Raw genomic sequence first — 16,042 nt, forward strand, 5'->3', positions numbered from 1 at the left:
CGTCATTGAAAATAAGATTTTTTTCTTAACTGACTTGCCTGGTTAAATAAAGGAAAAACAACAGCATACTATTTTTTTACTGTAATAGCTACTGTAAATTGGACAGAACAGTTAGATTAAGAAGAAGTTAAGCTTTCTGCCCATATAAGACATGTCTATGTCCTGAGAAATGTTCCTGTTACTTACAATATGCTAATTCCATTAGCGCATGTTAGCTCAACCGTCCCGAGGGTGGGATACCGGTCCCATAGAGGTTTTTAAGACTGGAGGAGATTAATGCAGATATGATGGTTTCAGTGGCAGGACAGGAGAGGGAGGACCTGCAATGTTGCAGAGATGGAAGAATGAGAATTTGTCAGTCTGTCTGATGACAGTCTGTCTGATGGTCAAATGAGAGGGTGGAGTCCAGGATGATGCCAAGGTTGCATGCATGGAGGGAGGAAGAGACATTGGTGTCGTCAATGGTGAGGTTGCCAGCTTTGGCACCCTTTTATTGAGCTGAAGGAAGTTTTGTTGCATCCACGAGAGCCAACCTGCTGGGTGACTGGATGACCCACCTGCTGGGTGACTGGATGACCCACCTGCTGGGTGACTAGATGACCCACCTGCAGTGTGACTGGATGACCCACCTGCTGGGTGACTGGATGACCCAACTCCAGTGTTGTGAGGATGACCCACCTGCAGTGTGACTGGATGACCCACCTGCTGAGTGACTGGATGACCCAACTCCAGTGTTGTGTGGATGACCCACCTGCAGTGTGACTGGATGACCCACCTGCTGGGTGACTGGATGCCCCACCTGCTGGGTGACTGGATGACCCACCTGCTGGGTGACTGGATGACCCACCTGCTGGGTGACTGGATGACCCACCTGCTGGGTGACTGGATGACCCACCTGCAGTGTGACTGGATGACCCACCTGCTGGGTGACTGGATGACCCAACTCCAGTGTTGTGTGGATGACCCACCTGCAGTGTGACTGGATGACCCACCTGCTGGGTGACTGGATGACCCACCTGCTGGGTGACTGGATGACCCACCTGCTGGGTGACTGGATGACCCACCTGCTGGGTGACTGGATGACCCACCTGCTGGGTGACTGGATGACCCACCTGCAGTGTGACTGGATGACCCACCTGCTGGGTGACTGGATGACCCAACTCCAGTGTTGTGTGGATGACCCACCTGCAGTGTGACTGGATGACCCACCTGCTGGGTGACTGGATGACCCAACTCCAGTGTTGTGTGGATGACCCACCTGCAGTGTGACTGGATGACCCACCTGCTGGGTGACTGGATGACCCACCTGCTGGGTGACTGGATGACCCACCTGCTGGGTGACTGGATGACCCACCTGCTGGGTGACTGGATGACCCACCTGCTGGGTGACTGGATGACCCAACTCCAGTGTTGTGTGGATGACCCAACTCCAGTGTTGTGTGGATGACCCAACTCCAGTGTTGTGTGTATGACCCAACTCCAGTGTTGTGTGGATGACCCAACTCCAGTGTTGTGTGTATGACCCAACTCCAGTGTTGTGTGGATGACCCAACTCCAGTGTTGTGTGGAAGACCCAACTCCATTGTTGTGTGGATGACCCAACTGCTGTGTTGTGTGGATGACCCAACTCCATTGTTGTGTGTATGACCCACCTGCTGGGTGACTGGATGACCCAACTCCAGTGTTGTGTGGATGACCCAACTCCATTGTTGTGTGGATGACCCAACTGCTGGGGTGTATTGATTTGGTTTTTAATTTGATTTGTTTGTAGTTGGTTTGTTGATGCTGGGATGTTGAAATATGACCTAGTGAGTGGGTTAATTCTCCCGCCAAAACCAGAAGGTCAACGTGATCCATCAAACTCATGAATGAGGACTATTGCATCTGTCATAAGTCTATCAGTGCAGCCATTGCTGAGTGGAATTAGGCCTACTTTTCAATGGACAAATGGGAAAGGCCCACCTGCTGCTAACCAAAAACTGAGTAAAAAGCTGACGTTTCTAATTATCCATTCAGGTTAAATAGAAGTAGCTATCATAATTACATAATATCTCAGTTATTAACAATTGTAAATAATTTTATGTAGCATATTACCCCATATATGCTACATAACATTGGCTAATTTAGCTAGCTAGCTAGCAAGCTATTTCACTGTGCTGTGTGTGGTAGCAGATATGTAAGACTTTGTTAAAGTTTGGTCAATTGTTTCACGTAAACTAGGTTTCTCTTTCTCTTTGGCTAGGTAGACCAGCTACAGATGTTACTTAGCTAGGCCTATTCCCTGTCTCTGAGTTGTAATGTAATATGGTTGGTAGCTAGACTGAGGTAAAGTTGGAATTATATTCACAGATTCAGACATTCAACAGACATTCAACAGACATTCGCCAAAAGTCAATTAAAAATTCACCGTTTGTCACTGAAACATCAAACTAGATATAATATATTCTATAAATGTCTAGTATACTTTTACAACCTTTGTTTTGAGTCGAAATTCCAGTTATGACTTGATAGAAATACATCAAATCTATAAAATGCCATTTGAAGCGATATAAATCAATAACTAATGAACTGTTTGTCACAGAAACACAAACCTAGGTATGATTTATTCTAGGAATGTCTGGCATACTTTTATAACCTTCGTTTTGAGGAGAAATTCCAGTTTTGATTTGATATAAATACATAACATTAATAAAATGCCATTTAAAGCTATGTAAATCAGTAACGTTTTCACTAATTATGACATAATCGTCAAACTAGGTATGATTTATTCTATAAATGTCTAGTATACTTTTAAAACCTGTCTTTAACCTTTCTGTCTCTGTCCAGTTTGTGTTCTTTTGCCAATCTTCATATTTTATTTGTATTGGCCAGTCTGAGATATGGCTTTTTCTTTGCAACTCTGCCTAGAAGGCCAGCATCCTGGAGTTGCCTCTTCCCTGCTGACGTTGAGACTGGTGTTTTGTGGGTACTATTTAATGAAGCTGCCTGTTGAGGACTTGTGAGGTGTCTGTTTCCACTCTAATGTACTTATCCTCTTGCTCAGTTGTGCACCGGGGCCGCCTACTCCTCTTTCTATTCTGGTTAGAGCCAGTTTGCTCTGTTCTGTGAAGGGAGTAGTACACAGCATTGTACGAGATCTTCATTTTCTTGGCAATGTCTTGCATGGAATAGCCTTCGTTTCTCAGAACAAGAATAGACTGACGAATTTCAGAAAAAAAGCTTTTTGTTTCTGGCCATTTTGAGCCTGTAATCGAACCCACAAATGCTGATGCTCCAGATACTCAACTAGTCTAAAGAAGGACAGTTTTGGTTTCTGATAATGGGCCACTGTACGCCTATGTAGATATTTCATAAAAAATCTGTCGTTTCCAGCTATAGTAGTCATTTACAACATTAACAATGTCTACACTGTATTTCTGATCAATTTGATGTTATTTAATGGACGAAAAAAATGCTTTTCTTTCAAAAACAAGGACATTTCTAAGTGACCCCAAACTTTTGAACAGTACTGTATGTTATTCTTAGTTTTCCTGTGGAATGCCCATGTTGATCCTCTTGGTTGTCTTGGTCCTCTTGATCCATCCACTTGTCTTCTTAGTTAGTCAGGCATGACCCCTACATCCCGTAGTTTTTTCTTGTAATCTAATTTAATATGACTGAAGATGCAGAAGATGCAGGCCCCTTCTAATAGGGTATAACAGACTCGTTAGAACTTAGAAAAACACCCTCTAAACAGACTACATGCCCTCTATCAAGTCAAAACGGGAACTTCTCTTCAAAACAAAGGTTGTAAAAGTATGCTAGACATTTATAGAATATATCATACCTAGTTTGATGTTTCTGTGACAAACAGTGAATTAGTTATTGATTTATATCGCTTTAAATGGCATTTTATAGATTTGATGTATTTCTATCAAGTCAAAACTGGAATTTCTATTCAAAGCAGAAGGTGGTAAAAGTATGCTAGACAATTCTAGAATAATGAATAATTATGATTCTGTGACAAACTGTGCATTTTCCATCGATTTTTCCATTTTTAAATGGCTTTTGGCAATTTCTGATGAATGTCTGTTGAATGTCTGTTGAATGTCTGTTGAATGTCTGTTGAATGTCTGTTGAATGTTTGATGAATGTCTGTTGAATGTCTGTTGAATGTTTGATGAATGTCTGTTGAATGTTTGATGAATGTTTGATGAATGTCTGTTGAATGTCTGTTGAATGTCTGTTGAATGTCTGTTGAATGTCTGTTGAATGTTTGATGAATGTCTGATGAATGTCTGTTGAATGTTTGATGAATGTCTGTTGAATGTCTGTTGAATGTCTGTTGAATGTTTGATGAATGTCTGTTGAATGTCTGTTGAATGTCTGTTGAATGTTTGATGAATGTCTGTTGAATGTCTGTTGAATGTCTGTTGAATGTCTGTTGAATGTTTGATGAATGTCTGTTGAATGTCTGTTGAATGTTTGATGAATGTCTGTTGAATGTTTGATGAATGTTTGATGAATGTCTGTTGAATGTCTGTTGAATGTCTGTTGAATGTCTGTTGAATGTCTGTTGAATGTCTGTTGAATGTCTGTTGAATGTCTGTTGAATGTCTGTTGAATGTTTGATGAATGTCTGATGAATGTCTGTTGAATGTTTGATGAATGTCTGTTGAATGTCTGTTGAATGTCTGTTGAATGTTTGATGAATGTCTGTTGAATGTCTGTTGAATGTCTGTTGAATGTTTGATGAATGTCTGTTGAATGTCTGTTGAATGTCTGTTGAATGTTTGATGAATGTCTGTTGAATGTCTGTTGAATGTCTGTTGAATGTCTGTTGAATGTCTGTTGAATGTCTGTTGAATGTTTGATGAATGTCTGTTGAATGTCTGTTGAATGTCTGTTGAATGTCTGTTGAATGTTTGATGAATGTCTGTTGAATGTCTGTTGAATGTCTGTTGAATGTTTGATGAATGTCTGTTGAATGTCTGTTGAATGTCTGTTGAATGTCTGTTGAATGTCTGTTGAATGTTTGATGAATGTCTGTTGAATGTCTGTTGAATGTCTGTTGAATGTCTGTTGAATGTCTGTTGAATGTCTGAATCTGTGAATATAAAACCAACTTTACCTCAGTGCTAGCTAGCTAGACCAGCTAGAGATATTACTTAGCTAGGCCTATTCCCTGTCTCTGAGTCCAATGGTTGCTAGCTAGCTAGTTGGCAAGGTTATCATTATTGCTATTACTTAGCTATTACTTACCTAGGCCTATTCCCTGTCTCTGAGTCCAATGGTTGCTAGCTAGCTAGTTGGCAAGGTTATCATTATTGCTTTTATGGTGTTTCAGTTGCTGTATGATTTGTAACCTAATTGTACCCATGAGTTAGCTAGCTAGTCTCAGTCTGGGTGTAGACACAGTCACTTTAGGTGGCTAAAGTTAGCTAGTCTCAGTCTGGGTGCAGACACAGTTATTATAGGTGGCTATAGCTAGCTAGTCTCAGTCTGGATACAGACACAGGTACTTTAGGTAGCTATCGCTAGCTAGCTACATATTGATATGAAAGGAGTGTCTCAAATGTTCATCCAAGTTTAGGCAATCCATTTTGACTCTCCGTTTAAATGTTTTCGTCTTTGTCCCCCAGATAGTAAAGGCGGCATGGCCCTGGGGGTGTTTCTCCTACCACCAGTGCAGGTACAGTCCATCAGAAAGTATTCATACCCCTTGACTAATTTCACATTTTGTTGTGTTACTGCCTGAATTCCAAATGGAATGAATATTTTGTTTGTCACCAATCTACACACAATACCCCATAATTACAAAATAAAAACATGTATGCGTTTATTTTTTTTTGTGAATAAAATGTTTTGAAAATGAAATACAGAAATAAGCATCTACATCAGTATTCACACTCCTGAGTCAATACTTCTGGGTAACTCTAAGAGCTTTCCACACCTAGATTGTACAACATTTGCACATTATTACCAAGTCAAGACAGGGACGGGGACGAGGGTTCCGAGACAGAGTCAAGACCGAGACCAGAAAAATGTGTGTCCAATTCAAGACTATGTTAGTAATTGTGTCAAATCAGCACCATAATAAAGTAGAACATGTCCAGTATTTCTATGTTCATATTTCAGAACAACATGTGGATTCTGCAGACATTCAGAATGGTGATCAACCCTATAAATTGTCACTAACCCAAACCCGTGTATAAATGATAAAAAAAATACTAAATATGTTACATATTTTCCCTACCAGTAAAATCAAGAACATTCTGTAACACTTTACTTGATATCCAGTGTCATAACTATGTCATAACTATGTCATAACGATGTCATGTTACAGAAAATTCTTAGAAGCAAAAAAGTTATGGGATATTTTTTTAAGATGCAGTATTTTACTTTTTGCACAACTGACCAAATTCACACAAATGTGTGTTATAGATCTGTCATTCTCATTAAAAGCCAGTCTAAGAAGAGGTAGATCGGTTCTATGTGCACTATTTCTATGCTTCCCGTTCTTATTTTTTTGTGCTTTTTCCATCTTTTACTCAGGGTTTTGTAAACCAGCTTCAAACAGCTGGAAATACTATATTTTTGGTTTTCGAAAATATATTTCACAGTTTAGATCGTACAATGATTCTCAAAACTATTCTTGCTTGTTTTGTCATAGAAACTGAAATTAACTATTAGAGTTTTTGCAACCAGGAAATGGCGATTTCTGTATGGTGCACCTTTAAACGAAAGCAAAGGACAGTAGGTAACTAAGGTTACGAGAAAGGAAGGAAGCCCATGTTTCAATAGTCAATAAAATATTAATATGTCATGAAAGGAGTGTGGTTGCACACGGTTTCATGCACACGGTTCCTCCATAATCTCTGGCATGATCACGGTTCCTCCATAATCTCTGACATGCACACGGTTCCTCCATAATCTCTGGCATGATCACGGTTCCTCCATAATCTCTGGCATGCTCACGGTTCCTCCATAATCTCTGGCATGATCACGGTTCCTCCATAATCTCTGACATGCTCACGGTTCCTCCATAATCTCTGGCATGCTCACGGTTCCTCCATAATCTCTTTCATGCACACGGTTTCTCCATAATCTCTGACATGCTCACGGTTCCTCCATAATCTCTGGCATGCTCACGGTTCCTCCATAATCTCTGGCATGCTCACGGTTCCTCCATAATCTCTGACATGCTCACGGTTCCTCCATAATCTCTGGCATGATCACGGTTCCTCCATAATCTCTTTCATGCACACGGTTCCTCCATAATCTCTTGACATGCTCACGTTTCCTCCATAATTTCTGACATGCTCACGGTTCCTCCATAATCTCTGACATGCTCACGGTTCCTCCATAATCTCTGACATGCTCACGGTTCCTCCATAATCTCTGGCATGCTCACGGTTCCTCCATAATCTCTGACATGCTCACGGTTCCTCCATAATCTCTGGCATGATCACGGTTCCTCCATAATCTCTGGCATGATCACGGTTCCTCCATAATCTCTGACATGCTCACGGTTCCTCCATAATCTCTGACATGCTCACGGTTCCTCCAAAATCTCTGGCATGCTCACGGTTCCTCCATAATCTCTGGCATGCTCACGGTTCCTCCATAATCAATGACATGCTCACGGTTCCTCCATAATCTCTGACATGCTCACGGTTCCTCCATAATCTCTGACATGCTCACGGTTCCTCCATAATCTCTGGCATGCTCACGGTTCCTCCATAATCTCTGGCATGCTCACGGTTCCTCCATAATCTCTGACATGCTCACGGTTCCTCCATAATCTCTGACATGCTCACGCTTCCTGCCTGAAGCTTTGAGGTCGATGGAGTTGAGCTGTGACTAGTGTGGACAGACTGTAGCTTCGACGTCGATGGAGTTGAGCTGTGACTAGTGTGGACAGACTGTAGCTCCGACGTCGATGGAATTGAGCTGTGACTAGTGTGGACAGACTGTAGCTTCGACGTCGATGGAGTTGAGCAGTGACTAGTGTGGACAGACTGTAGCTTCGACGTCGATGGAGTTGAGCTGTGACTAGTGTGGGCGGCGGGTAGCTTCGATATCGATGGAGTTGAGCTGTGACTAGTGTGGGCGGCGGGTAGTTTCGACGTCGATGGAGTTGAGCTGTGACTAGTGTGGACAGACTGTAGCTTCGACGTCGATGGAGTTGAGCAGTGACTAGTGTGGACAGACTGTAGCTTCGACGTCGATGGAGTTGAGCAGTGACTAGTGTGGACAGACTGTAGCTTTGACATCGATGGAGTTGAGCAGTGACTAGTGTGGACAGACTGTAGCTTCGACGTCGATGGAGTTGAGCAGTGACCAGTGTGGACAGACTGTAGCTTCGACGTCGATGGAGTTGAGCAGTGACCAGTGTGGACAGACTGTAGCTTCGACGTCGATGGAGTTGAGCAGTGACTAGTGTGGACAGATGACATAGCAGGCCATTGAGGAGAATGATGATACCTTATCCAATGACGCATCAATCAGCCTTCCAACAATGGCCTGCCTTTTGAAGAGGCAGCAGGTATGTATGAAAGACGTTTACCTGTTGCCTTTTGAGAGAAACAACGACCGGGTGAAACAACTGCACTATATAGGGGACTGAGTGGCGCAGCAGTCTAAGGCAACGCATCACTACAGACCCGGGTTCGATCCTGGGTTGTATCACTCATATCTCCCTAACTAGCTTTAAGCACCAGCTCACAGATCACTGCACCTGTACATAGCCCATCCAACTACCCCATACTGTTGTTTATTTGGCTCCTTTCTACCCCAGTATCTCTACTTGCACACTCATCTTCTGCACATTTATCACACCAGTGTTTAATAGCTATATTGTAATTATTTAGCCACTATGGCCTATTTATTGCCTTACCTTCCTTATCCTACCTCATTTGCACACACTGTATATAGACTATTTCTACTGTATTATTGACTGTATGTTTGTGTATTCCATGTGTAACTGTGTTGTTGTTTGTGTCGCACTGCTTTGCTTTATCTTGGCCAGGTCGCAGTTGCAAATGAGAACTTGCTCTCAACTAGCCTACCTGGTTAAATAAAGGTGAAATATATATATATATATATATATATTTTAAATCACATCCAGCCTGAGGCCGGGATAGGCTGTCACTGTAAATAAGAATTTGTTCTTAACAGACTTGCCTAGTTAAATAAAGGTTCATTTAAAATTACAAATACTGTTACTATTTGATGCACACACTACTTCACAATATCACATTGGAACTATACTGTTAAAATAACTAACCAAAATATATTTTTAGAGGGTGATGGAGCTTCACGCTACTTTAGACCATCGTTGATGAAGCAGGCGTCACCCTGGCAACAACACAACTGTCGGAACCTCATCGGCCATCGGGTGACCGTCCAAGTGCCTGGACAGCGTTGGGGAAACATCTCCATGTCCGCAGCTATGTCTGGAGATGATGTTTTTAGGATGTAGGCCATTACTTGGATCCTACAACGCTGCACAGCTCGTTGTGTTTCTTAAAGAAATTGAGCAGACCTGTGTGGGACAATGTCCGGCTCCACCATGCAGAGGTGATTCAGGCGTGGTTTGGGCCCATCCCCGATTCGAGAACCTATACCTGCCCCCATACTCTCCTTTCATCAAACCTATTGAGACATTTTTTTTCATTAGGCCATGAATGAGGCATGCAACGACATCAATTCAGCCCAATGTCAAGCTTGGATACGCCATGACAAAATATTTTTCCCGCGGTGCGTAGACTGAGGACATTCACTCTGATGTGGATGAGAATTTATGGCCAAATGCTCAAGACAGGCTTGATGCAAATGAATGCGTTATATTGTATTTTATTTCATTTAATTTGTTTAATTTAATTTCTTACATTTGATTACTGACAGCACACCTATGTTGCAATTGTGTCTGAAAAATAAATAAAAATTTTTTACATGCATGATTGTCGAGGAAGTCTTCATTGATCACACCTTTGATTACACATTGGATAGATTATGGAAATTATCGATTGTCTGTCAATTTTGTTGGGTAATGTAAGTGTATTGCCTAATGTGAAAACGGTGTAATTTACAGTACTGCAGCATGTGACTTTCAGCTCTTCTAAGGACGATTTGAAAACGTATCTCGAAACATCTTTGCTATTGGATTAACAGGTAGTTAAAACGACCAAATTGAAAGATAGTATGTTGTGTTTTGGCGTTTAAACCAATGTTGTCATTACATTTCACAATAAACGTATATTTTGAATAAATGGTTGTGTGGTGATAGATGTTTACAATCCAAATGAATGCACCATGGCAGGGTTTGAATGAAGGACTGGCTGCGTTACAAGTGTGACCAGTTTGAAGTTTTGTACAAAGAGTTGTGAAAATGTACCAAAGCGATTAAAAACAAATGTAGGAAAAACGACGGATTTCATCCCCCAAGAAATAGCTCGCATTTACACATGACATTATCCTATTCTCTGTGCTGAAATATTCATTTGAATGTGTCGTCGGAGCTCCAGTCCGGCCACACTAATCGCAGATAAACTCCATCGTACATCATGGAGTTGAGTTTGGTCGGGTTTCAAGACCGAGACACTCAATATGTGGTCTGGGGACCGGACTCAGTACTACAACACTGTAATACTGTAAACCATGCACAGTGTCTGGACTCAACCCAATGGAGATTATGGTCTTGCATACAGAAGTGTGTGTGTGTGTATGTGTCTTGATTATTGTTCAGCATTGTATACTCATATTCTCTCATCTTCAGGCTGGAACAAATATGGCTGAAAATCTCCGCCAGGCGACACAAACAACCCGGGACTCGAACCCTTCATTCTGATTCTCCGGGACAATCGCCTCTATTCCCCCGCATTCACCATCGTGAATGGGCAGGCTCTGGAGCTAAATACATCATGTTTCGCTGTTTATGTTTTACATGGATACGTGTTAGAGGAGGAAAGGGTAAATGATTGACTTTTCTTCAGTCCATTTCCTCAGCTTTAATTGGTAGGGCTGCTGTGATTTTCTAACGGTGCATTGTGCTTCTAAAGTTTTGGTTTCTGTGTCCCTTATCTGTTTATCTTCTGCATGACTTCATTTTGTAGCTGAAATGAATATCTGAACATAAACATTTTGTATTTTATCTACAATTTTCCTTATTGGCCATATGTCATTTTAAGAATTTCATAGAATCTAGTAACGTTGTGACAATGATTATAATTGTTAGAAGTAGTTTTACCTTTATAAAAAAATTGCAGATGATTTAATAGAGAGAAGTTAGAAAAACCAGCAATAAAATAAGAAAACCTATTGCTCGGTCAAAAATACATGAATTACAATAACCCAGATAAAGAGTAAAAGGCAACCCTCTACTGGGTAAAAAATTATCCCCTTTTTGGGTCAATCAAGTAACCCAACGTTTTGGGTCAAAATAACCCAGTGGTGGGTATATCTTATAGTGACGCAGCGCTGGGTTAGAGAAATTACCCAAATCGGGTCATAATTTACCCGGCATTTTTTAAAGGGGTTCTAAAATCTTTGAATACAAAATATGAGGGCAGTAATACTGTATTTTACAAACACAAAAGCATTCATTCCTCATAAAAAAACACAAATGCGAAAAAAATGGTGGATATAGCGTTCTGGAAATAAACGCTTCCAATGTCTATTAATGTGTCTCTGTAAGGTCAGGCCACCGTTGACATAACCCCTGGGTTGAACACCCATAACATGCTTTGGTTTGTGAGGTACAATATCACGTCTGTATTCATTTAATTTCTCAAACCAATTAACAGCCGTATAAACATTATATTAAGCTACACACATTAAAAATAAAGCTGACTTATGTAGTGAATCTTGCCGTTTTAGAAAGTTAAATAGCTTGAATATCAATAATAAAGAAATTGCCTACAACTTAAAGAAATAATTACAATAAAAGGCTATTCTTGTTTATTTTAATTTAGAGTCTAATGCAATGCGTTTTGCACTGTTGCCATTGCAGTGTTGTCATTAGCCGCAGTTTGCAGCCAATAGCCTAAATGTAGGCTACCCAAGTTGAACTAAATTGTCCAAACGTCGGCTCTTTCTCAGGTATAGGTTTCGTTGTAACTTTATAAAATACACAGGTTTGAGATATGTTTTTGTAATGATTTATACACACACACACACACACACACACACACACACACACACACACACACACACACACACACACACACACACACACATAAACACACACACACACACACACACACACACACACACACACACACACACACACACACACACACACATATATATATATTCATATATATATATATGAATAAATGTTAATAAATCAAACCTGTATAGGCTTAAATAAAAGCCTATTATGAATGTTATTATTATGATTATCATTATCATCATCTTACCCTGCATGTTGGCAGTCTGTTTCGAGGTCCATAGGAGGTCCATTCCTCCAGAACGGGGCTGCAGGCCCTGGTTCCCCTCGCCGGGTCCAGGCACCGTGATTCCGGGCAGAGCTCTCAGAGACTCCGGGATCAGGCTCTCCAGACTCTCGTTGGCCTGCTGTCTGCGGAGCGCCACCTGCGCCGCCATGACCCGCTGCCTCTCGATGATCAGGATGCATTTCTCACAGGTGCAGTCCTTGAAGCGGCAGTATCGCTTGTGGCCCTTTAGCCAGGACAGGACGCCGTGGTTCCGGCACCGCGCGCACTTGGGGGTCCTCTGGAGCGGCGCTCGGGCCTGGGTCACTGGGCCCCCCATGTACAGGTAGGGCGATCCGTAGCCATTCATTTCTCACACCGTTAGTCAGCCAGTCAGTCACACACACACTCACTACTTTACCTCCTCAACGTGATGGAGGCGCGAGGTGCATCTGATAAGGGCGTGTGCACGCGGCCCGGGCCAGGCAGAGTAGAGTTGTCAGACAGAAGTGAGAGTGAAGAGATCAAGTCCTGCCGCTGTTCGCTACACGCTGTCCTGTCTGCACGATAGGAGGTGCTGGTTGGATCCACCTCTACCTCACCGGTCCCCCTGGCAATAAAGACACACGTGCATCAGCCTCTATCTGACACGCAGTTATGGAGCCGAGTAACTAAATACCGTCGCGCATCACTGGCACCCGATCAACGAATCCTTGGGGAGAGAGAGAGGTAGATGTTCCGTGGTTTCGCAGACTCTAGCGGGACAATGAATGCCACACACTTAATTAAACGTTTACATTGAACGGTTACTCGTATGGAAGAATGAATTCTAGAGTTCATAAATCAGAAGGCGACGTGCTGAAGTGTAGGCCTATAAGAATAAACCTTATTTAACCTAAGTGCAATAAAGCGATGCAGCCCAGAAGACAGTTATGTCAGTCTGTTGGGACTGTAGGCTACAGGGCATTGACAAAACACACAGCAACAGGACTAGACATGAAGTGTTGTCCGCTTGTCTGGGGCAAGTACAAAAAAATAATCGGACAACCAGAATATAGATTGCAGTTGTCCGAATGGAGAAGTAAAAAATCACAATATCAAACAATTACTCCGATCAGCGTTGGATCAGGCAACGGCGTTGCCGCAGCGCACAGCAGGGCAAAGCATGGTTGACACTGAGTAAATTGCCTATATTCCTATTTGCTATAACTTATTTCAATGAATATGTTATATTTACACAAAGCAAGAGAATGATGTAGACAGAGCTAAGAGCCACAACAAAGCAGCGCAAGTTTTAAATTGTTTTAGAATAACCCCAAAACAGAGGGGACCTAAGGTAATAAACAATGAGAGAGATAGAAGAAACAATAGCAACATATAAAAATCAAATGAGAAATTTGAACAAACCTTACATTTGAGCAAAGCATTATAAGACAGAAATGATGCACGCATGCGAGGCTAGAAAAAATCCTACCTTGCCATTGCGAACCAAACGACCCAAAGCCTAATCCTACTAACTGAAATATCATAAAAGCAATAAGAGAAGTTAAAGCTATAAAGAGTATTTTCTAAACTTTTCAAATAAAGTGTTTATTAAAGTTTGCAGCCTTTAAAAGGGAATCATTCTGAAAGTCGGAGTCTATGCCATTCTTCATTCACAAATTCATTTTGAATGACAAATATTTTAGGCCACAAGACGTGAAATTGAGCAAAGATTGGAAAATCTAATGAGGAGTCAAAAGGAAACTTAGGCTACAGCTCAGGAATGCTTCTGAAAGAAATGCATCGTTGGCCTAGGGCTATTTAGATAATATTCCAGCAATATGCAACCTACCTACAGCACATATGGGCCTGGGACTAATAAGAGAGGAGGAGAACATGGGATCAGTTTATAATTATCCAGTTCTGAGGACAGGAGAGTTGCTCTGCAGCCCATGATGATTTATAGCCCATCACAAGACGCACAGCCAGCGCAGCTCCTTAACTGTCAATCGCTCCACATCTGCACGCTTCGCCACACACAGACGCACAGATAGGCCTTGGCTACTACACATCTCTATATTACCACAGATGGCCAGAGTGGAATAGGCTATTCGAAAATATTTGGCTCCACTAAATATCTTTTGTCAATGTCATGATTGCTCTCGTCTCTCCCGTGGCATGCCAGCCAAATGCGTAGCATACCATTTTTTTGTGAGTGACTTTTAGTTGTGCATTATTTAGGAAGGCCGCTAACGGCCGATAACATCGTCTACGGGCAAGCACATAAAATGGTTTCATATCTCTCCTATGCACTTCCTTCATTTTCAGTCACCCTTTGGGCAATGGTGTTAGGAACCTTTTTTCGTGGGGGCACGTGGCTTCAGCTTTAGGATAAGTAAAGATTCAGTCCGATGGACAAGAGGCAGAAACAAGTTGATGTAAAAACCTGAGCAACATTGACTATGAAACAATTTGACTACACTCCAAACATCCAAATCGGGTTATATAAATAGAATTAGAGGTGTTGACATCACTCAAAGCTCACAGAGCAACAAGGTTTGTAGGCCTATACTCAGGTGTATGTGGTACTGAATTGAAAGTAGACCTACACTAAGCCATAAAGGGAATTGGCTCTAATCTCTCAAATTCATATAGCCCTGTCTCTGCATGGCTATTTGGTTATTTCACCGGTTTCTATTTGGCACTATTTACGTAATGAAATTCTGAGCAGTAATTTTCATCATTATATTTAATTAATTCACACCAAATATAATAGGTCTACATCCGTTCGTTCTCACCATTAAACACAATCTAGTGCTATATGGACTTAATGATGTGGGGTATTAAAATCTCTCTGTTGATCTGATGTCCCCCCCTAGCCTCGGCTTATAGCGGCAGGCCATAGAAACACAACACCGGACACCCCCGTGTCACATTTCTGGCCCTAAAAAGGTTTATTCAAGCAAATAATGGGATCAGAGGCACGCGGCTCTGAGAACCGAGGCCCTGGTAAACTCACCGCATGGACCCTGTCTCGAGGGCTATTAAGCTTTTAATTAGACCGAGCAGAGCAGAGGGAATAGAAGCTCAAGGTGACGGATAGAACGCCGCGCAGGGCCGCAGTCTCAACCCGAGAGGTAGTGGGAGGAGAGATATGCTGCGACTATGGATGGTTAGTCATGGTTAGTAGAGTGTAAAAATGCACAATAAAAAAATAAAATATAGAAATATATCTGCTTCCCTCTAAATGTGAAAAGGCAATTGACATGAACCTTTATTAACGAATATACTTTAATAGTCATTGACATGAAGGTGTGGATTTCAACGATCAAAAAAGTCCTATAATAACAGGCCTGATATTGAAAAGGATTGTTTCTGTTGGGACAAATTCAGAGAGACGTTGGAGGGGAAACTGAGGTGGAAACATAAAACAATTTACTGATTCAACTCTTAATTAAGATTAAAATAGTTACAATTCTAAATAAGGGTCACTTGTGTTGGAATTAACATGCAGTCCAGCCCAACATAGTTAATTATGTGTAGACGACATATTTTGCTCTGCAAAAAACGTCATTATATTAAATTCACAACACAATTCCAATTTGAACAAAATAATGAAAACAGGCCTACAAATCCGAATTTCC

At 41.6% G+C, this 16,042-nt stretch overlaps 1 protein-coding gene across 1 annotated transcript; it reads right to left on the minus strand.

Moving 5' to 3' along the window:
* Window positions 1-3,598: 3,598 nt before the first annotated feature.
* Window positions 3,599-12,786, minus strand: LOC109877909 (doublesex- and mab-3-related transcription factor 3-like). Its single transcript, XM_031829481.1, has 2 exons — window positions 12,402-12,786; window positions 3,599-3,684 (listed from the first exon to the last, which is right to left on the minus strand). The coding sequence occupies exons 1-2, from the start codon at window positions 12,784-12,786 to the stop codon at window positions 3,599-3,601; spliced, it is 471 nt and encodes a 156-aa protein (XP_031685341.1).
* Between the last annotated feature and the right edge of the window lie 3,256 nt (window positions 12,787-16,042).

The sequence above is a fragment of the Oncorhynchus kisutch genome, linkage group LG8, assembly GCF_002021735.2.
Source record: "Oncorhynchus kisutch isolate 150728-3 linkage group LG8, Okis_V2, whole genome shotgun sequence".
In the NCBI taxonomy this organism is placed as follows: domain Eukaryota; kingdom Metazoa; phylum Chordata; class Actinopteri; order Salmoniformes; family Salmonidae; genus Oncorhynchus; species Oncorhynchus kisutch.